Source organism: Centrocercus urophasianus, unplaced genomic scaffold (genome assembly GCF_019232065.1).
Source record: "Centrocercus urophasianus isolate 14NV4802_14NV808 unplaced genomic scaffold, USGS_Curo_1.0 seq_15, whole genome shotgun sequence".
Taxonomy (NCBI): Eukaryota; Metazoa; Chordata; class Aves; order Galliformes; family Phasianidae; genus Centrocercus; species Centrocercus urophasianus.
The window spans coordinates 32078460-32101566 of record NW_024884697.1 but is presented as its reverse complement, the minus strand read 5'-3'; the positions used below and the strand labels follow the sequence as shown (position 1 = coordinate 32101566).

General features: G+C 43.5%; 1 protein-coding gene across 1 annotated transcript in view; it reads left to right on the top strand.

Annotated features, from left to right (window-relative positions):
• Positions 1-18105, top strand: part of WIF1 (WNT inhibitory factor 1) — a 41952-nt gene extending 23847 nt beyond the window's left edge. Inside the window, exons 4-10 of the mRNA XM_042816006.1 lie at positions 3688-3828; positions 7841-7936; positions 9469-9564; positions 10536-10631; positions 14223-14318; positions 14618-14713; positions 17300-18105. Of these exons, the coding sequence (XP_042671940.1) occupies positions 3688-3828; positions 7841-7936; positions 9469-9564; positions 10536-10631; positions 14223-14318; positions 14618-14713; positions 17300-17421 (743 nt within the window). The 3' untranslated portion in view covers positions 17422-18105. The remainder of the gene's footprint in view (positions 1-3687; positions 3829-7840; positions 7937-9468; positions 9565-10535; positions 10632-14222; positions 14319-14617; positions 14714-17299) is intronic.
• Positions 18106-23107: the final 5002 nt, after the last annotated feature.

Here is a 23107-nt window from a genome sequence, read left to right as displayed (position 1 = left end):
TCCCCTCCCCTCCCCTCCCCTCCCCTCTTGTACTTAATAACAAATGAACAGTAGCAAGGCATTTATTGCAAACCTGTCTCAGCCCAAGAGAATACAGTAAAGATAACTGAAGAAATATAACAGAGGGAAGAGTGCTATATTAGATATGGGATTGGGAAGTGAGATGAGGGGTTAAAATAGGTAGATATTTTACTGAGAGATAGTTAAACCAAGTGTTCCTGTCAAAATCAGTGGGCTCTCAAAGTTTCTTTTGGATATTCTCCTAGCATCAGTGAAGATCGCTTTAGTGCTTTAGGCACTATCTAGTCTGTGTTTTGTTATATGTCCAATAGAGCTATGAGCAGATTTTTTGAAGAGCAAAAAGAAAGCAAGTGTATGTGATAGTTCTGTTTACCCTCACCCCTGACTAGCTTCTGCTCGGAGCCTCCCTGATGCCTTTTTGAAACTCACACATGGGTTACAGATCTCTCTTAGCAGTACTTGTATAGGCTCTTATTTGAGTCCATACTGACTTCTTGTAACTCCAGTCCCTTTGGCAAGAAGTTCTTTGCCTCCCATTGTGTGAAAATCCCCTTCTTGTTTTGAGTTTGGCTGTGACAGCTTCATCTAATGGCCTACTTCCAGCTACAGGAGGCATTGCAATTGCAAATGCTCATCCTGTTGGAGGACTTCAGCCACCCAGACATCTGCTGGAAAAGTAGCATGGCGAACTGTAGGCAATCCAAGAGTCTCCTGGAATGCACTGGGGATGATTTCTATAATTTACGATTTCTATATAATTCTATGATTCCATGATTTCTGGACTCAAGTGATAGATGGCCCCACTGGGGAGGATGCAATACTGTTGCTCACCAAATGAACTAATTGGTGACACTGGAATGGGAAGCTGCCTGGGCTATGGTGACCATGCTATGGTTGAGTTCATGCTCTGGAAGGATATGAAACAGGCAAAGAGTAAAATTAGGACACTAAATTTTAGGAAAGCTAACTTCCAGCTCTTCAGGGAGTTTGTAAGCAGAGCACCCTGGGAAGCTGTCCTCATGGGTAAGGGTGCAGAGCAGAGCTGGCAGATCTTTAAGGAAGCTGTATGGTGCCATTGACACACCCAAGGAATGAGATGCCATCCTGAGGGATCTAGACAGGCTTGAGCAGTGGGCCCAGATGAGCCTCATAAGGTTTAACAAATCCAAATGCAAGGTCTTGCACCTGGGTCAAGACAAGTCCCACTAACAATACAAACTGGGGGATGAAAGGATTGAGTGCAGATCTGTCAAAAGAGACTTGGGGGTACTGCTGGATGGCAAGCTGGACACGAGATGGCAATGTGCCCTCACAGCCCAGAAAGACAACCATATCCTAGGCTGCATCAAAAGAAGTGTGCACAGCAGATTGAGGGAGGTGATCTTGCCCCTCTGAAGCATATCTAGAGTACTACGGGTATGGAGTCCTCAGTACAGGAGGGGCGTAGACCTGTTGGAATGCATCCAGAGGGGACCAATGGATCCAAGTTGAAGGAGGGAAGATTTAGGTTGGATGTTAGGGGGAAGTTCTTTACAAGGAGAGTGGTTAGGCCCTGGAATGGGCTGCCCAGGGAGGTTGTGGATGCCCCGTCCTTGGATGTGTTTAAGGCCAGGTTGGACGGGGTCCTGGGCAACCTGATCTGAATGTGTGTGTTTGGTGGCCCTGCTAGGCAGGGGGGTTGGAACTACATGATCCTTGAGGTCCCTTCCAACCCGGGTGATTCTGTGATTCTGTGATTCTGTGACCACAAAAATGATCCAAGGGATGGAGCGCCTCTCCTATGAGGACAGGCTGAGAGAGCTGAGGCTGTTCAGCCTGGAGAAGAGAAGTCTCTGTGGTAGCAGCTTTTTCTAAGGGGAGCTACAGGAAAGAAGGGGAAAGATTCTTCAGCAGAGTCTGTGGTGACAGAACAAGGGGAAATGGTTTCAATCTTAGATTTAGGTTGGATATAAGGAAAAGGTCTTTTACAGCGAGAGTGGTGAGGCACTGGAACAGATTGCCCAGAGATGTGGTGGATGCCCCATCCCTGGAGACTTTCAGGATGAGGTTGAATCAGGCCCTGGGCACCCTAGTCTAGCTGTGCATGTCCCCGTTCATTGCAGGGAAGCTGGACTAGATGATTTTTAAAGGTCCCTTCCAACTCTAAGGATTCCATGATTCTAAGTTCAGATCCAAGTCCGATGATGTGGATGGTGGCAGTGATGAGTTGTGAACGCCACGCCAGTACATGCTGGTGCCAAGGTGGCTCCACGTGAGCTGGCACATCTGATGCCTTCTTTAGGTGCAGCAGTGTCTCTGCTCACTCAACAGAGATGGGGCTTGCTAATGATGCAGTGAATTCTAGGAATTGCTATAGTACCATCATTAAATTTCTGCCACATCTTCCTCCCCACAGCAATTTGTTCAGCTAAGTCACACACAGACTCATATATGCACTAAATTAATTCCTGCACTTGAGTTGTAAGAAGGTTACTACAGTTTAAGAACCATTTAAACTGCTTTTTATTTGCTGTAAGAGTTTTCTTCCTACCACATGGTTACATGCTTTTTTGTAAATGTCTTTTTTAAAAAAATGATGTAAAAGTGCCTCAGCAATTAAATTGTTTTATGAAGAAAATTGCAACAGAACTTACCAGGAGCAGAATGTGTTTCAGCAATAAATTATTCTGCATTATACCAAAGCAGAAAATAATGAAAATTGCCCAATTATGACTTGCAAAACTTTTTATAACAAGCAATTTAAAACAAAACAAATGTAAGGCTGTTAGGTCAATATTTTGTTCCAAAATCACGGGCCAGCTTCAGAATAAACAATTACTATTAGCTGGATCTAATTTATGAAGGAGCTAGGAAGAGCCAATTTTGAAGAAAAGAGACAATCATTTCGTCTGAAGATTACATGAGATCACATGAGACCATCACGGAGGAGCATTCCAGAACTCTGAGCTCTCAGCCCACTTCCTCATTCAAATAATCCAGATTTACTGGCCTTAATTATTTACTTGGACTCTTTGTAGTTCAAAAGTGTTTGAATACTTTTCCTGGAAAGGCAATCTCCAAATATTACCACACATAACAAGTTCTGTCACAGCAATGGGACTCTATAATTTTCGTAAATATTTGAGCCCATTATCTTATTTGACTACTGTCTCACTGGCACTTTATGGGGGAAGTTTTGATTAAATCAGTGTTTTATTTAAGTATTAACTGGAAGGTCCCAAGCAGAGAAACATACCTGAAGCAACAATTTCTCCAAAAGGTGTGTGAGCTTTTTGCCAGAGTCACCCGAGAGCCCATGAAAGTGAGGCAGCCTAGAAAATTAAATGTAGGCTTCCAGCTCCCTTTGGAGGTTTTGAAAAACGTGTCCTTAGATGCCTTCATGTGGGTAATTGCAGTCTGAGGGCAGCAGTGTGTTTATTAAGATCCCTGTCTGTGCCTCCGACACTGGGGCTGTGTCAGTCAGGGAGCCCAGGCTCACCTCCTGCGCTGTTGCTGTTGTCTATGAATACGGCAACCTGCATACCTCTGTGATGCACCTCTTCATCAGTGGTGGTACTCTAAGGCTTAAATGTAAATACTTATTATCTTTATTTTTAGTATTCCTATGTGTACCTTTATCTATATACAAGTAAACACAAAATATTATTGTTATTGTTCCCCTTTAAGTGGTTCGGGTTGGGTTTCCTTGCCTTGGAAAACAAGATGGAGTGGCTGCTTTCGAAGTGAACGTGATCATAATGAACGCAGAAGGCAATATCATCCTCCAGACCCCTCAGAACGCCATCTTCTTTAAAACCTGTCAGCAAGGTAATGCTAATGAGGACATGACAAGACTGCCAGACTGGGTCACCTAACTTTCCTCTGTTTCCTTAGGGATAATGCCTACAGAATACTGTGGTCATGCAATGCACAAGCAAAGGCTTTGACTCCAGGATGTTCAGACTCTCTTTGTAGATTTGCTACTTGTTTACATTTGCTGCTCGTTTTCAGTGTGTTTACTAAGCTTTTTCTTGCTGTAAACTATATCTCCCTCAGCAGACTGAGTTGAAGGCATTCCTCCTCCTGTTCACAGCTCATCATTTCAGGGATGTTGATAAAAATACATCATATGAGAAGCAAGTGTGAACAAATGATTTGAAGTGTTTGGAGGAGAGTCACTACAGTGTCTAGCATGCCAAGGCTCATGTTTTAAGAAATGACCTGTAATTGAGAGAACTGAGTTCTGTGATCTGTAGCACAGACACTGTCTTCACTTAACGCCTTTTGGTGTCATAGTTCAACAGTTCTTTACATCTGAACTTGCACATTCCAAGTTAATCCAAAAAGTGTAAATCAGAACATTTTGCAGTAGTTAGCTTCCCTCCTGTGGAGCTCAGGATGACAACCATTTGGGTTCAGATGCAGCACTGTTCACCTGTCTCAGCAGCACATGTTGCCCACTTTGACATTCACAAAGTTTATGAGACATAACAGCCAATGAGAGCATTCCTTCTTCTCTCATTAACACTTCAGCAGGCACGTTGTTGGTTTGAATTTGGTAGAATTGTTTGCATAGTAAAGCAGCACTTAAGGCAGGTGATGGAAGCTGGTTCTTGCCATCACCAGGCAAGAAATGCACACAAGATGCACTAATAGAGGAAGAGCATTATGAAGTTATTGCCATGTTTACTTGGAAAGCAGAGAACCTGTCTACTCAGCCAATTTATGAACAATAAACACTACGTAATAAGTGTTTCTGGATTAATTTTATACACCAAGAACAGCTGTAATTATCACTTTGAACTGAGGCAGTGGAAATTGAAAAAATTAGTATCTAAGATCAGGCAGCTATCCCACGTCGTGTGCAATTGTATCAAATCAACCCATGATGTACAAACAGCAAGATTTTTATTCTTCTCCTATAAATGTCAGCTCTGAGTCCTACACTTTCTTCTCCACACTGGACAGAGGGTGGCTTCAAAGAGCAGCAGCAGGAGCAGGAGCTGTTTGTTCTTTGAACCTGCATAACGCCTAAATAAATGGCCAACTTTCTGCCTGCTTTGAAGCCTTGCTGCTCCCAGTTAGCCTGGGAAAAGGGGAGGAGGGGGGAGAAGATGTGGGGAGAGGAAAAGGAAAAAATGGGGGCTGAATGGAAGTAAAATCAATTAGGTTTTGTGCACAGAGTTGTGTCTGATGTAAACACAACACAGAACGTTTCATAACTTTTCACTTTCAGTTCAGTTCAAAGATGCTGAACTTAATAAACTTTGAAAATAACATTGGAGTCAACTAATCAGGACAGCAGTTATGGATCTGTATTTTGGAAAAATGCATCTCGTCCTAGAAGGGCTCCAAACTCAATTTCTTTGTTGCATTTGTCCAAGCTTTGGATTCTGCATCATTCGTTATTATTGTTACTATTTTGATGTGAAAAACACTTAAAAATTTAGGAGTATTGCAGCATATAACTCAGTGTAAGCTGAGTTTAATGACTCGCCCAGTCCTGAAGCAGCTGAGAGACAGGAGGATGACATTGCTTCCATACATCAGAGGTGGGCAGAGGAGGAGCCTTCACACCAACCTCTGCTGGTGCCTATAGGGGTGGCTCCCACTGCTGCCCTGTGTCCAGTGGGGAGCACTCCACGACACTTGGAGGTACACACACTGGGAAGGACGAGGATGTCCTCACTGGTTTGTATTAGTGTAGGGTGGATTTCCTCCCTCTGAGAGATGCTGCTTGTGGCGAGCAGCTCGGATTCCTCCTGCCTGGGCCCCGGGTCACTGTTTCCAGTCTCTTGTGGGCAGCCAGAGGCCCCCACCAGAGGAAGTGAGCAGAATGAGGGAACAATTTTGTGGCAGTAAAGAGGCTTTGTTGTGGCCAAGAGGTGACCACACAAAAAATTGTGTTTTCCTATTTTTCTGTTTGAAATGGCATGCATTTCAGCATGTATTTTCCATAATGAATAGTAGCTCTGCATTCAGCTACGAGAAAAATTTCCAATAAGTCCTAGAGTATACTGTTAGAACAAATGAGACAAAAGTGCCTTTCCTGCTATTACTACTACTGCAAACAGCTTCATTTTTAAAGTAGCACTTTTTTTTTCCCCATGTATCTATGGTCTTAAGTAGAAGAGCATTTTAAAATCACAGGTTGTATCCTCTGTCCTTCCTGTGTTTGCACACAACATCCAGCCCCCTGCCTGATACCTCAGATTTTCTTACCTCCTGCTTAGTCTCATAGTTACCCTTCGTATTTCAGTTGGTAGAGAAATATTCCATGAGTGCGGCTGGAAAAATAATACTGCACATAGCCTGAGCTGCCATATCTTCCTGTGGCTCTGGTCAGCTATTAGATAAGTTTTCAAGAAAGGAAGCTAGTTTGTAAATAGATCTAATATGATCATCTGATATGTCATCTAATAAAGAAGGAGGGAAAACCACTCAGATTTATTTAAATCCAGGATTATATTTCCCCTTACATTAATAGGAGTTAGTTTGAAGATTCTTTGTGAGCTGTGAAAATGTCTTAGGCAACCTGAACCACTTGAATTTATGGACATTCTGATACTCCTTGTCACTTCAAGTGAGGGCGTTTTAAGGTCTGTAACTGCTTGAATTTGAACTCAGGTATTGTTCAGTTTGGAAAGGGCATGAATCAATGGTACATCTACACAGCTTGTGAGCATTGGGTGCCAACACTTCTTGGTGGATGCAGGTGAAAAGCCAATGGAGAAGAGTTAAGGGTAATGCTGGCAGGTGCTATAAGCCACATGTACTTACAGCACCTAAGGCAAAAAAAGCATGATGCCAGTATAGCAGCCAACCAGTGTCTAATGGATGACCTTCAAGTTTGAGTTGAGAAGGTTGCAGTAAGATTGCTGTCTGAGTGTTGGTCTACCACAGAGTATTTTTAACCTCATCATTCAGAGCGTCACACAGCATAGAACCCATATGAGGAGGTTACCTACTCCACAAAGCTGCCCTGTGGCACTGGTACCACTGATCACAAGTGATGTCGCATTTCAGCCTCTCCTGCTTTCCTTCTTGCCTGTGAGAGACCTGGGAAGGCATTTTTAAGGAATCGCTTCCTGGCAGTAGTGCTTTTGTGGGATTCCACTGAATTCAATTTGTTTTGCCTCTTGTTTGATGGGCTCCAGTATTTTGAGGATGGTGATCATACACAGATGTATTTCTCATCCTTGAGTAATCCAGCCAGTGTTGCCAAACACTTTAAGCGGTGTTTGATCAATAGTTGAGATGTGAATAAGAGTTGGATGATGATACAGGATCACTACACAGGAATGCTTTCATCTTCCTTTCTGGCCTCCTTTCATCCAGCCTCAAAGCTGACTCTTTCATTTGAAGATAGATTTCATCACTTTGTCACCTCAGTAGCAACAGATGTAGTAATTAATGCAATGAAATTTGCAATGCAGTCAATTTAAGGCTGCGAAATTTGAAAGTGGTCCCACAGACCAAGGGCAGGTCTGACCAGTGATGCAGGTCCTGCACCAGGTTCCTGCTCATTCCTTGTGGAGAAGTCAGCATTGGATTGAGCAGAGCATCCACATCACTCATTCGTGAGCAAAACAGCAGAACAATAAGGTGTGCATGATCTAGCATCCAGTAGACCACACACTGTCTTGCACATGAGCTCAGACCTGTATTTGGAGATTAACACAGAGACTTTCTCTTTAGAAAATCTTAGCTGAACTTCACTTCTACCAGCATTTGCCTATCTGTTATTGTTTTATCAAAGGAATCTATTGGTCCTACTGAAAGATAAGTGACAGCTAAAGTACGAAATGGCCAATTAAGATTGTCATTGTGTTTTATGAAGCGGAGTGTCCAGGAGGATGCAGAAACGGAGGGTTTTGCAACGAGAGACATGTGTGTGAATGTCCAGATGGATTCTATGGGCCTCACTGTGAGAAAGGTAATTTAAAAAAATCCTCTCAACTCTCTTTACCATGATCTCAACAAAACTGTACCTGCTGTAGCCACTCCTAAAAACATGAATGGCCTATTCTACAGTCACACATATTTTATTTTGAGTCTACACATCTAAGTGAATTACTGTCATAGTGCATATTCCAATGGAAAATGTAACTGCTTACAAGAAAGATGTTTTCTCTCTAAGGGATTGCTTTTAACAAAAACTGACACAATTGTTAGAGAGTCCTTAATCACAGAGCATCCATCTGGCAAAAAGATTAAATAAAGCTCCTCTGCTAATGAGGACTAGCTGGAAAACCAAGCATGGGGATTTTTGTTCTGCACTGGTTTATATGGAGATAGTATTTAATTTGGAGGCAGGCTGAAAAAGAAGATAGGAAGATGAAGGGGTTTCCTTTTTCCTTTCATTACTAATAACTCCAAATAATATTTCCAGGAGTGAGGGAGCAGGAAATTTGTGTGGCTGGGTGAGGATCTTCTTATCTCTTCCTCCCTCCTTCCTCAGTGGGAGGCCTTCCTTGGGACAAGGAGGAAAGCATCTCTGTGGGCATCCTTCTTCAACGTGACCCTTACTCAGCTCCCAGACATATTAACTACACCCAAAATATTAAATACAAAAAAACAGGGACTGTTTTCTTCCCTGGATTCCAGGCAGTTTGTATTTGTGTGTTAATAAGCTCCCCTGCCTTCTAAAGCCAAACCCCCCAAATCCCCAACTGGAGGAGCCCTGGCTGATGCTTGTCTTAGGGCTGTGCCCTGGCAGTTCAGGGACAAAGCCACACCAGGAATGATGGTTTCACAGCACTGGTGATCCTGTACCCCTGCCTGGCTCTATCTAAATGCTGTTGAACCCATCAGTATGGGCCCAGCCTTGCTGCTTGTACCAGTTGTGGGCAGCCACGAACTGAAACATTGCTCCCTGATACACAACTCCCACAACTGCAGGGGAGCCTTGGGAGAGTACAAGGGCTCTGGAAAGGGTTTAGAGGAAGTGTTCAGACACTTTGGCTATGTTAGAGGCTCCCTTCTACTAAATCAGGCAGCTGTGCTTATGCCTGGGTATGCAATGGCAGAAGGAGGGTTCATCACAGAGTCTGCCTGAGAGCCCCACTAATTTACCAACACCTCTGAGTGCATCCCCTGGAGAGAGTCCCATGTGCAGGGCTGTGGCACCAGTTCACCACTGGAGCGCAGTTACAGGGAGTACTGGTATAGTGGGGGCTCATGTGTCCAGAGGGTAAAGGCAGGCACTTTCCTGTCCCCAGCTTGGAACTGTAGTGTACAAGAAGCAATTACATGTGGAATCAGACTCAATCTTCTATTTTAGTTATGCTGCATTGATAAGATACATAGCAGAACTGTCCTGATGTAACCACTAACAAAAGTGCTTTGCAAAGGTGACTTGATTGATTCAACAGAAGGAAAAGCAGCTTAAGGAGACAGCATGCTGAACATTTAATAGCCAGCTGCTGTCATGCCAGTGACAGTTTTCCTTTTCTCCCTGCTGCTCAGCACTGTGTGCTCCTCGCTGCATGAATGGAGGGCTCTGCATCACCCCTGGCCTCTGCATCTGCCCCCCTGGCTTCTACGGCATCAACTGCGACAAAGGTAATGGCAGTGAAACCCCCAGTCTTGTGGCCACCATGTACTTGCATATGTTAATTCCCCTACAGGAAAGCCAAGCAAGTGGTGAAGGAAGGTCTGCAGGACACAGATTCCTCCTGCACAGGCTCTGGCACAGGCTGGGAACTGCAGGGAGCACACAGCGCTGTCACAGCTCCACGTGCAGCAGCCACAGCCACCAGCTGAGCGAAGAGTAATTTGGCGAATATCTTTAGCTGACCACTGAAAGCCATGGGACAGAACACGAGATTCACTCTGGAAAACAAGTGATCTCTCTTTGAACTCTGGTTTCCTGGAGTAGAATTAGTTTTACTAATTAGTACAATAATTTTCTGAATCTGGACAAACACACACACACACACAAAGTCCATTTGTTTTTTGTTGTTGTTGTTGCTGCTCTGTGGCTCAGGGAGAGCCAAAGGGTTTGCTGCACAAATACCACTGACTTGCTCATGGAAGAGAAGATTGCAGAACATGGCAGGACAAGGGGAAATGGTTTCAAATCAGAAGAGGGGAGATTTAGGTTGGATATAAGAAAAAAGTTTTTTACAATAGGGATGGTGAGGCACTGGAACAAGGTGGTCCATAGAGGTGGTGGGTACCCCATCCCTGAAGGCACTCAGGGTCAGGGTGGGAAGGTTCTGAGCACCTGATGTAGCTGTAGGTGTCCCTGTTCACTGTAGGGAGTTGGACTGGATGGCCTTTAAGGGTCTCATCCAAACCAAATGATGCTATGAGAGTGTTGCCAGCTTCAATAGCAGGAATGATGTGGTCCTTCAGTGAGCTGCACGTGGGAGGGCCGATGAAGATATAACACAGCTGTCCCTGGGGATCCCTGCAGTCCCTGTGACTGCCATGTTTATTTGGGTAGAGCAGCAGAAGGCAGCTCGACCTAAGGGCAAGCCAGAGTGAGTTGATATAAGTGATTTAGTTCATTTCTGCTTTACTTGTTTCAGCAAACTGCACAACAACCTGTTTCAATGGAGGAACGTGTGTCTATCTGGGAAAATGCATTTGTCCTTCGGGATTTGAAGGCGACCAGTGTGAAATCAGTGAGTAGCACTTCCACGTGCTTTTCCTTTACATCAACTTATTCTGTGTCAGTGTCTAAGAGATACAGTGTGACCTGGCTCTGCTGGTTGGCATGCTTAGAGGGCCAGATGCCTTCAGTGAGAACCTTACTGATAAGTCTGAGTCACTGCTGGACTATCCCAGACCTTGTTTTGTTGTCACTAGTAACTAGTAACTGGGCTTGGCAGCAGCTTTCAAGACAAAAGTATGTGCCCTGCCTGTGTGGAACACAGAAGTTCACAGAACTTCTCAGAGAAGTTGCTGCAATACACTTTAATGCACAGCAGGTTAGGTTTGAGCCCATACCCCCAAGAGCTCTAAGCTGGAAGCAGAGGGGTTTGTGCTGAAGAGAGGTCTGAACTGTAAGAGCTGGGAGCTTTCACTTAACGTATTAAGTTGCATTCACACAGCAACTTGAAAATCCACCTTGCAAACATCAAAAGATTTGCTGTTTTCAGAAAGTTAGCATCAAAGCCATTGAAAATATTTTAGCTCCTGGTTGATCTACGTGTGCTGCGCTGTGTAAAGATGGGGGTGGAGATGCAGCCAGGCTGGAGCAGACCTGGGAGGTCAGCTGTCAGGCATTTGATCTCACTGAATGAAGACTTTTCTCACAGCTCTGATAAATTGGATTAATTCTATAGTTCCTCACACTTGAATGGTGTATGAGCTTTTTGGTTTGGGGAACATACATCCACATCGTGCTTTCTGGGATGAAAGCTTACACTGTATGTGGAGCTTTCCCACATTTCTGCTGTAAATATTCCAACTGGTTTTCAAGGGCTGTCACAGGAGCACAGACAGCAGCATTAGGCCTTGGATGTGTAAAAGGTGATTGCTTTGCATGCATCACTAGGGACAGGTTCCCCTTACAGCAGTGAAATGTATAGCAGCAAATCCTTGGAAACACATGGAAATAAACTCTAACGTACTGTCAGCCATTATCAGATTATAAATGAATTATTATGCAAGGAAAGGACACAGATAACTCAGGGCCTGCACTTTGCTGAGTATTTAAATGTAGAAAAAGGTGAATGTTTTACCATATGTCTATGCATTATGAGGAATTTTACATCTCCTTTTCAACTGAACTAAAATTGAGCCAAATGGAAGCAGTAAAGATGTATTGTTATGAAATTATTTGACTGGTATAGACAAATATATAAATATATACATTCAGATCAGGGGTCACAAAGAACAACAGAGTGGGTTTCATTGAATTTTCCTTTGTTTCCACCAACTTCAAATTCAACCTTCTGACAGGATCCCCTTTCTTTCTTTCTTCCCCCAAAAGTCAACATTTTTTATACTTCTTAGATAATAAATAAAGTTCAAAATCATAGGCTACTTTTTTTTATGCCAGTGTTGTTGGGTTTTTCAGACAAATTCTACTGCAGAATGTATAATTTAGGGTACTCCATTTAATTGCTCTGTCCCAGAGCATTAGTGTCTATTGCTGCTTGAAACAGGTGCTAATGACTTTGGTTTCTTGCAAAGGCTTACCTGTGCGTATCAAATTAAATTAACTAATGCACAAATATTAAACAAATTTCTATACAAAAGAAGGGAGAATATTTAGGATCATAGTATGGAGAGCTAAACCAGGAATCTATTGATAAGAGCAAGAAAAGCTATGCTCTTCTTTTTGAAGCTGGACAGCAGTTGTTTGTAGAGCATGGATTGCTGCTACCACCTTGGGCACTGCCCTAGTGCCAGCTCAGCATTGGAGGACTGCATGAACTGCTGGACGAGATTTAGAAACACCAGAGGAGAAACAAAACTCTTTCTGTTTTCTCAGACCCTGGGCCAGCTACATTCAGTCATGGGAGTCTTGGAATAATAAAATGAGGAAACCTTTCAACAAGCAGAAGGCCATCTTCCAAAAAATGAGCAGTGGGGTTGTTTTTTTTTTCTAATCTTGTTTAAAGATTTGGAGTGTTTGTCTGATAGCTGAATTGTTCTCTAAGACTCCACGGAAATTGCTGGGCCCAGCCTACCTTACTAGCAAGCATTCATAATCCTCCAGAATACTTTTCTAGATGTAGTCATGCATTGTCTCTGTTTAGTGTTGCAGTTTGATATTCCTTTTGGATTCCTCCTCCGTTTATCAGCAACTGTTCTGTTGCTTTTTCCATTTGTCAGTTAGTAGCAGAAGGTTTCCTCCATTCTGTGGAAACATTTGAGTCTTGATTGAACTGAGCTGTGCTGAGCCAAGTATTTGCAGAACGCAGCTCCACGGAAGTCCATACTACGTCCTCTGACCCACATTCTCCAGATTTACTTCAAGATCAAGTAAAATTCCTAAATTCTGTTAGCATTGCATCTCTCACTTATTAATTACTCCAGATTCAATTGCCTGCAAATTAGAATACCCACAGATTCCCTCTCCAGAGGCTTCTGTGGGGAAATTGTGCTTCTGCAGGAACTTTTCTTAGCACAGCTTGTTCTTCTGGCTGTTTATGAACTTGCTTCAAGGCTATTAAAATAATGATGCACATCGGGAACAAATGTTTCTTTTAGACTGACAAAGTACACATGCATCACAGAAGTCTGGTGGGGTTGAGCAGAGCAGCACTGCTGGGGGTGTGTAGTTCCCAAAGGGGCATTCTGTGATTGTGAGACAAGTGCACTCCCAGAGGTTTTCAGCACAGCACATCAGCAGTGGAAAGGAGGAGTGCTGATGCTCGTATTATCATGTGTAGCTCTGTTAATATCATTAGAAAGGCATTGGAGGACAATGAGAAAGCTGCAGCAGTAACTGAGTAACTGAGTGGCCACTGAGGAGGCCAGGAGAGAAGGTCCCCCTGCTTTGAGGATGGCTGTGCTTTTGGAGGCTGCACTCCCACAGACAGTGGAGATTTAGTTAGGTAAAGAATGCAGACCAATCTAACAAGAGGCTGACAGCCTGGTCTTCAGGGGCTTCATGCTAACTGTGAGGAAGCCCTCAGAGGCTTCTTGGTGTGAATCAAACATGGTGGCTCTGCCCTATCGGTGTGGATCTCCTGCCTCTTGGCAAGTCAGGGCCAAGCAAACCGTCATATGTGGTCAATCCCACATTATTCCAGATCCAGCTTCTTCTTTTGGCAACACGTGAATGTGAAGAAAAATAATTTCTGGACAAAAAGCCTTGAAAAATGTCTGCCAGTTCTAATTACTGTCACCAAAGATGCTCTGTTCTGTGCAAATGGGAAAGAAGGGCATGTTTTTTTAATGTGCCTTTCTTTTTGAGCTGAAGCGTGAAACAGTCCTCATGGCACAACCCACAGCACCGTGGTGCTTCACAGCCTCTCGTCACAAGCTGCCAGGCCTGGATGATCTACTTCTTCTGCAAGAGGCTGCCTTGCCTGTCAGCTCCCGAGCTTCCCTTTACTTAAAATCTCGTTCCTATGCCACCAGGTTGCATTCTGCGTGTGCTCACTGGGCACTGGCAGAGGAGCCTTCCCCTAGATCCACAGAGCACACTCTGACCCCATAGCTTGATGAGTTTTTGAGCACCGGGCAGGCTTCTCATACGGCTGTCATGAGTAGGTGCTGGGGACTCAGGCCCTTGTTTCTATTCGTTTAATTTCTAGGTAAATGCCATCAGCCCTGTCGAAATGGAGGAAAATGTATGGGTAAGAATAAATGCAAGTGCTCCAAAGGCTACCAAGGAGACCTTTGTTCAAAGCGTAAGTACCTGTGCACTCAGTCAGTCCTTGAGTGAGCACTGGGCTCACATGGCACCTCTCACACTCTAACAGCACTAGCTGCCTGTTGTCAGAGTACTTTAGGTTGATTGACTTCCTGGGCATCCAATGCACACCAGGCTGCAAGGAATTGCAAGACCAGACATCTTTTTACAAATGCCTCCCTCCAGTCTGGTCTGCATCCTGGCTCCCTATGTCAGTGTCAACATGTCAGTGTAGCAACTGCAGATGTTCCTAGAGAAATGTCACCAAGTCCAATGTGTGTGCCCGCTTTGTTGCAGCTGTCTGCGAGCCTGGCTGTGGACTGTATGGAACCTGTGCTGAGCCCAACAAGTGCCACTGCAAAGAAGGCTGGCACGGGAGGCACTGCAATAAAAGTAAGTGAGAAACAACCCCCAGTGTGTGTCAGGGCCACTCATAGATGCTATATGAACATGACAGCTTCAAGAGCTTTTCCTCCACCATCACTAATACCACGCTCCTCTTTTTCTTCTTTAATCTAAACAATAAAACAAAGATTTTACATTCTCCATAATGCTAACTGCTTTTTAAAAATTCTCTAAATTGTTTAAAATTCTTTTACTTCCTTTCTCTTTGTACATAAGGTGTAGAGCTGAGGTCACCCAGGCCTCTGGGGTGACCTTGTGTCTTCCACCTGCAGTGTGGAGTGGGCTATAAGTCCCACAGCACTCCCCAGTAAAGTCAGCTGGTCTTCAAATGTCAGATTGGCATTTTTACACAAAAAGTTCTGTCAGGCTTTAAAGATGATTAAAGCTTACAAAAAAGTCAAATTGCTCTTTGGAAACTTGGGAGAAAATTTGAAGGCTTATACAGAATCTGTGCCTAACACCTTCCGTGTTTTCTTCTACTCTTCCTCACCCATGTTCCACAGAATACAAATTATATTGTCTCAAAGCGAAGTTGAAGTCTTTAAAATAATTTTTTGTTTTGCTATTTAAGCATTATAAAATTATTTGAAATACAATTGGATATGTCCAGTAACAAATTCAGACTTAATTTTACATTCCATGTGCGATGAGGTTTTGTAAGTAAATCATAGAATCATAGAGTCAAAGAGTCATAGAATCATAGAATGGCTTGTGTTGGAACGGGCCTCAAAGTTCACCTTTTACTTTGAAACAGTGGCCCTTTGGCCTGTTACTATCAGACCATGTAAAATCAGTCTCCTATTTATAAGCTCCCTTTAAATGCTGAAAGGCCGCAACTTTTCCATGCAGCCTTTTCCAAGTTGAACAAACCCAGTTCCTTCAACCTTCCTTCCTAGTAAAGGTGCTCCAGCCCTCTGATCATCTTCAGGGTCCTCCACAGGGTCTTGCTCCAACAGCTCCATACTTTCCTTGTGCTGGGGGCCCCAGACCTGGACACAGTACTCCAGAGGTGTCTCACAAGGTCACGTCAGAGGGAGACAATCCCTCTTCTGATGCAGCCCAGGTCACAGTTGGCCTTCTGGGCTGCAAGCACACGCTACTTGTTCACATCCAGCTTTCATGTCCACAAGCCCTTCTCCACAGGGCTGCTCTCCAAGATTTCTTGTCCGTGAGTCTGTACTCATGTCTGGGATTGTCCCAGTTTTCAAGCTTGTCTATGTCCCTTTGGATGGCATACAATGACTACACCACTCAGCTTAGTCTCATCTGCAAATATGTTGAGGATGCTCTCAAACCTACTATCCAGGTCAGTGATAAAGACATTTCTGTAAGACATTCTGTATGTACTCTCATGAAGGATTAACATTTATCTTGAACACTTGGCAAACTATTCATGCTTAATGTTTTCAGTAGCAATATTAAAAAAGGCTTTAATATTCTTATATAGCAAGTAAAAATGTATATATTTGGAATGAACAGCCCACAAAAAGCAATTGTCTGTACTACAAGAAGAAAAAAAGCAGAGTGCCACTGCCCTATAATGAAATTTTAGTTGTTACATGTTAATGAGAGCTCCATTGTTTTGCTATTTTCATTATGCGGAGCTTGGGCAAAGACCTGCTGCATTTAGCACTGAAAAAGTCTTAGTATTCAGCAAAGAAAGTGATATAGGTGGCTGGAGTAAAATTCACTCCCGTTTAAATGCCTGTATAGGGCTTAAGTTGCACGTTCAAGTCTATGTTGCATGGCAGTTTATTTTTCAGCTAAAACCAAGTATCTCTTGGCCTTTATAGAAGATCTGTATTTCATTTGAGAGACTTGCTTCATACACCATGTAGCTGTGAGTTCAGCAGTCATACAAAATTCTAGCTGATAGCCTTTAACTTCACAGTTCACAAGGACTATCTTAGAAAGTTCATGTTTGTATCAAATGAACAGCTCCTCGGGGAAGCTATTTTCTTAAATAAGTGATTAAAAAACTAAACCTTGGGCTTGATTTTTCAAAGTTGTTTCCATGGCATTTACAGAGTTAGACGGGTAAATGAGACTATAAATAATGTCAAAACAAGACATTGAGATCTGTGTTTCATTTTTACCTGCAATAACAAAGCAGCTCTGCTGAGCCTTTCTCAAACTACTTTCAGACTACTTGTTGTCACTGCTCTTTCTCTTTGTATCCCACTGTACAGCAGAGCACAGCTTACACCACTAATGCTGGGTCACCCAAAGGGCTGCTCAAAGTGACTCTTAACACTTTCTGGGCTCACACGTACTGTACACACTGGCATGGGTTGTGCAGATGTCAATCCGCACCAGGTGGCAGCCCAAGTGGGCTGACTGCTCAAGCCTTTTGAGGCGAAGTTTGCCTGATGATCCTGATCTTTTTGGGTTAATCCTGCCCATCAGCATCTGCTCTTCCAAGAGCAGGGAGAGGATGGGGAAGAGACCGCATGCATGTGAGGTGCATTAGAAGCTTGTGTTCAAGCTGGAGGACTGTCTCCACTTGAAATATTAGCAGCGCATCGTGAAGCTGCCACTGTGGTTTCTGTTCTCTTGAGCTGAGTAATTTTCCAGGGTATGGAGCCAGCGGTCTGAGTGCCCTGAGGCCGGCCGGCAGCAAGCACAGGCAGTACACGCCTTCGCCCAAGAAGGCGGAGGAGAGGCACGCTCCACCCGAATCCAATTATATCTGGTGAGCTCCAACATCTGAAATGGTTCGTGTTACACAAAGTTCATAGCCTTCATTAACCTTTCATGGATGGGATGTTAAAACGCTGTTCACTACAGTTTAGATTACTGGCTGGAATTTTATTAGCTTCATTATAAACCACTGAGCTGATATTTACTATTTCTTTTAAGTTTTATAAATACTTCTGTGGCATGATTATATAGGCTTCTTCTTTCAGTGCTTTGGATGGTTTTGTACTATACTCTGGTTATGTTTTAATTTCATTTGTTTGTATTACATATCTGCAATATAACATTTTCCAAAAATTAAATAACAATATTCAAGCAGAAAATTTCCTAGATGCTAACCTGAAACATTTCAGTGATTGCAGATTTTAGTTTGCCTAAACAAAGAAAAGATGTCAGTTTTGTTGTGTATTTAGATTTTTCCCAAAGGAAAATAAACAAATGTTACCTAATTTAAAAACTGAACTACTCCACTCGGCATTATTTTTTACCTTAAAATGTTGCAAAGTTCTGTGTATTAAAAATACACTGCAATGGTGCCAATTAAGCAATATAATATATTTTAAACAAAGTAGAACTGTAACGTATGAACTTTTTGCATTGGCTTGAAGCAATATAATATATTGTAGACAAAACAGCTCTTATATAATAAACTTTTTGTACTGATGGTTATGTGTAAAATAAAGATGCTGCTTTAGTTTTTTGAGTACTGCTCTGTGTGGCCTGCTCCACTCTCGCCAGCACTGGGTTGGGCAATGGCTTCCCTGCATAAACTAATGGTGGGTTGGACCAGTTTTCTTGCCCCCACTTCCCTGCTGCTGCACCAGTTCCAAAGGTAGCAGTACTGGGTGGCAGCACTGGGCACTGAACAGCCAGGAGTGTCAGGTTTTGGCCCAATTTAGGCCCTTCAACTCCCAACCAGAGTCCTAAATGTGGAGATTCTATTTTCATTTGCTCTGTAGCCTTCCTTTCAGGTGCTGCCTTTGAAAGGCAGATGAAGAGGAAGTCACCTATTCCTACTGATACTGTTCCAGAGTGATGCTCTCGTCTCATGGTATGTTCAGACTCTTTGAAGTCTTGGCACTCCATCCTGCAACTGTCACATTTATAATGAGATGCAGACAGAGAGCAATGGAGATTATTCTTTTCTGGGGTAGAGAACAATATTCATTTCAACAAATAAATACTGACTGCTATACTGCAATTCTGGGAACCCTGTTATTAAATAAATAAAGAAAATACTCATGTGCTTGGCGCACAAAATGTATCTTAATGAGTGAAGAGTATTTTAGCAGCTTGATCTTGTGAGTCTTATTTGAGCAAGGGATCCAGATGCCAATCAAACGTACATGCCTTGGCCAGAAAGGGACAACAGCTCTTGAGAGCCCACTCCTACATTGCCCTTCCTGCAGTGTGGCTGCAGATGCAATCCCACAAGCCTGGTTCCACAGAAGACCACATTGCTGCCCTCTGGGTCCAGTTCAGGGATAAATATGCCTGGGGAATGGAGAGTATGGCCACAGTAGCTTCATTGAGTGAATGCACAGTAGCATTCACCTGGGGCACTAACAAGAGCAGGGTGGTGTGGCCTGGTGCAGGACAGCAGAACAGCTCAGGTTTGTGACAAAAGGAGCATTCTTAGCCTAGATGTGTAACTGCTATGACTGGTGGGCTCCAAATCCTCCATCCCAGTTCTGGCCTCATCCCTCCCTCAGTGCCTCTCCTGAGGAGTTATTTCTAAACTCAGATGCTGCATTTGCCTGCTTTCTGCTCTTTCTGAGGTGAGGACTACCCAAAGAGATCAGTTAATGTGCTGCTGGAAAAAAATAGGGACATTTCTGAATTAAGGTTCCTTAGAAATTTTGGCTGAACTTCTCCTGATTCTGTCAAATTCTTAGAAAGTACTTCCATAAAAAATAACCAGTGTATTATTTCAAATAGAACCATTCCAGAGTGTTCAGAGACACAAAGTGCTGCTTCATTGTTTCTTGAGTTTCACCACTAATTCTGGGAAAAATCATTAATAAATGAGAAGAATATAGCCAGAAAGGTTACAAAAGGAAAAAATGAAAAAGTTCCTCACTTTTCCTAAACTATGTCAAATTCCTACAGATGAATTTTCTACCACTTTTTGTTGCATGTGAAATCTTGCACTGAAAGAACAGCATTTGTGCTGTAAGTGTGAGCATGAGGACGCAGCCAGCTCTGCAGCCCATGGCAGCTCCCTGCAGTGGACGTGGGCCATAGCAGGAGCCCTTCCTGAGGCCCTGGGCCTCTGTCCATGCACTGATGGCAATGCAGCTCCTCAGGGCTTGACACAGCCCTCTGTGTGCAGCCTCCCTGCTTCCTGCCCTCCTGGAACGTTCACCACAGCTGTATCACTGTCACTTCCCCAGCAAGCTTCAACATAGCCAAGGACCTCATTTGCAGCGGGGAGCATTGGGAAAGGCCACTTTGCATCATTTATACCTGCTGCACCATGTTTCAGCCCTCCTGTGCTACCCAGCTTCCAGGAAACTTACCCGAATGACCATGACCCTGTCCTGGCATTTTCCCTACTCTTCATACTACTGATTATCTGACTTTTCTGGACAAACCTGGCTACAAAATGAGCTCCTTGTGTGCTGGCCCATGGCTTGCATCCAATTTGACTAGTCCAGCTGAAAGTCAGAGCTCAGTTAAAGCCCTGGCTATTTTCAGTGTGCTCAGTTCCTCTCCTCAGCAAGAGGGGAGTTGCTGTGGGTACAACCTTTCACCTTCCCTACTGGAGGATGAGTTCCCCACCTGTACATCTCCCACATGGTGCCACCATTAAAGAGTTAACGCTTAGCACAACTCAATTCAGTTTTTTAAGCCACTTAATTACATGAAGGAATAAAGCTTTCTTCCTACTCCACAGTAAAGAGGGTGTTCTCTGTACTGAAATCTTGCTACTGACTCTGTACTTCTTTGTTTTATTTATCATGAGTAAGACAGTGATTTACTAGAGACCATTCCAGCTCCAGTGCATATTCCTACAAGGCATTAACTGTGTTGGAAATGCATGGAAATTCTGCCCTAATTTTACACTTTCTTCCCACCAAAATTACCAGTGTTTAAGATGTCATCAGTTAAACTGATACATTTGGCAAAGAGGTTGAGGGCTTTCCAGGGAGAGGTGTTGGGGTTTTTTTTCCATTTCTGGATTCTTTTGAGATCAGTGGGAGCAAGAGTTTCCCTGAACCCATGAAGTCCTGCAGACTGTGCTGGGTAAGGGCAGCAGTCCCAGGGAGGTGGGTGTGCTAGTGCTCTGGAAGCTAATGTGGCTTTGTCACCACCAAGGAGCTGGACTGGGATCACCATAAGCCCTGCGGGCCTCTGCAGCTACGCCTGAACATCTTGACAATGCATCAGCAATATGCAACAACAAGAACAAAAGTCAGAGACACCATGTAACAGAAAAATCCATGGGTTGCTTGTGTCCAGAAGCTCGCACTCCTGGCCTGTTTTCAGAAGCTGCCCAGTGCCACATTAACACTGGGTGTGATTGCAATTCCCCCTGCAGTACCACGGTACCACATCTGTTCCCAACACTTTGTGGACCTCCCACAGGCAGAGAGCAGCAGCCGTGTGGCCAGCAGAAAGCCTTCTGTGTCAAGTTTCCTTGGGGATTTAGAGGACAATAAGAAGTAGTTAGCTGGTTTGTATTTTGACTGAAACAGGTTTTGATCACTCAGACGAATCTGTTCTGCTTGAGAGAGACCATTCTTTCTGAAACAAATAAGTAACACAAACACCTAAATCAAATGGGTGAGCTGTTGAGTATAGAAAGTATCTGAAAAAACCCAGGAAGGTAGTTAAATATTTAGGTTCCTGCTCAGTTTTTAAGTGGATCTGGCATGTCTTCACGCAACAGCTCTGACTATGCTGCAGTGCTCTCATATACATTGCAGAGGTTGTTCTGGAAGAGTTTAAGATAAAAGAAAAAGGTCTGCTGCATGCAACATCTTGATGGAAAGAGGTATATAAAATCCCCACGTTTATGTTGAACTGTTTCCACACCTAGGAAAAAGCGTTTATTTTGTATGTGTCCCTTCAGAATCCCAGAAAATAACGAATAATTACAAGGAAAAGGTTTCTAATTGGGAGGTGTGCATTGTTTGAATCATCAGCTCAACAAATGAGGTCCCTAAAAGACGACCAATGAATGTGTCTTTGAAATAAGGGGAGAGAAATGAGGAGAAGAATCTTACAGAACCTTGCAAGCTGTTCACAACCTCATCTTTATTAATTCTACCATTCTACACATCGTGTAACAGTACACTCAGACTTCCTCCCCTTACGAACAAACAATGCTATAACAGCATTATTTCATGTCTCTGGAGTTATTATTAGAGGCAAACAATCTTCCTGCAAAGCTGCTATGAAACGTTTCCTCTTTGCTTTGAGTCTGACGACATAACTGCAGGGCACAAACCTGACTTGGCTCTTTTACGGGATGTGTACGAAGCTCAGAAGTGACTTCTGATGAATGCATGAACATTTGTCTGACTTGCTAGCTGTTGCCCTTAGATCCTCCCAGAGTCACAGGCATCTTGAGCCGTGTGATCCTGCCCACTGTCCCAGTTTGACTGAGCTCTCCCAGCTGAGTCACCCATCAAAGCACAGAGGGCAGCAGCGGTGGAGGTCTGACAGTGGTTCTCACCTTTTCCATACAATACTGTATTGGTGCTCACATGAAAGGGTGTGAGAGGACCTAGCAGTGATGCTAATGTAATTTTCTATGACAGAATTAAAGATCTTAACCAGATGCTGTTATTAAAGATGTGTTGCACCAGTTCCAGAAAAAAAGAAAAAAAAAGAAAAAAGAAAAAAAGAAAAAAAAAGGTCTTGCAGTATCTTTATAGAAAATTTATGAGAATTGAGAAGAAAGCAACAAGAACTATTCAGAATCATGGAAAAGTGTGGCGGAATGAAAGGTTTTGAACACAGTTCAACAGGACTGGCAGAGCCAGCCAGAGCTGGTGGAAGAAAGGCCCCTCACTCACCCACACACCTTCCTCGCAAGGAAAAATGTTTTCTGCTGGATCAGCTACCCCAGGCCACCCTCCAGCAGATCAGCTGGAAGGAGCAGATCTTTACAAGGCATCTCAGCCACCCACAGGATCAATCCTCTTTTAGAAAAATGCCCAGTGGGGTTGAAAGACAGAATCTAGGGAAATGTCAGACTGGATTCAGGGTCATGTTTTTAACTGTAAACTCTGCAACCATTACCATTAGGTTTTTCCTTGGGCTGTGGCAGACTCTGCATCACTTGAGTATTAAAACCATGATTAAAGGTACATGATTGGCTAGCAATGAAGTTGGAGTCTTGATGCAGAGACCAGATAAGGTTCTGGTTCTTTCCACACTGTGCTCATCCATCCTGAACTTTTGTCTAATTGCTTGTTCCGTCTGTAAACATACAACATGGCTAATAACTCCAGAACTAAGGCCAAATCCTAACCCAGTTGTTATTCGCTTGAGTACCCCACAGATTTGGTGATGCCAATATTCTCCTCTCCCCCAGAACACAGCTGCAATGCTGGGCACTGCCATGTCCCCACAAGGTCAGTGCTAAGAGCTGCACACACTGCTGAGCACACCCACTGTGAGCATGAGAGCCACAGTACCACTTCAGCTAGAGACAAAGCAAAGAACTCAGAGCTA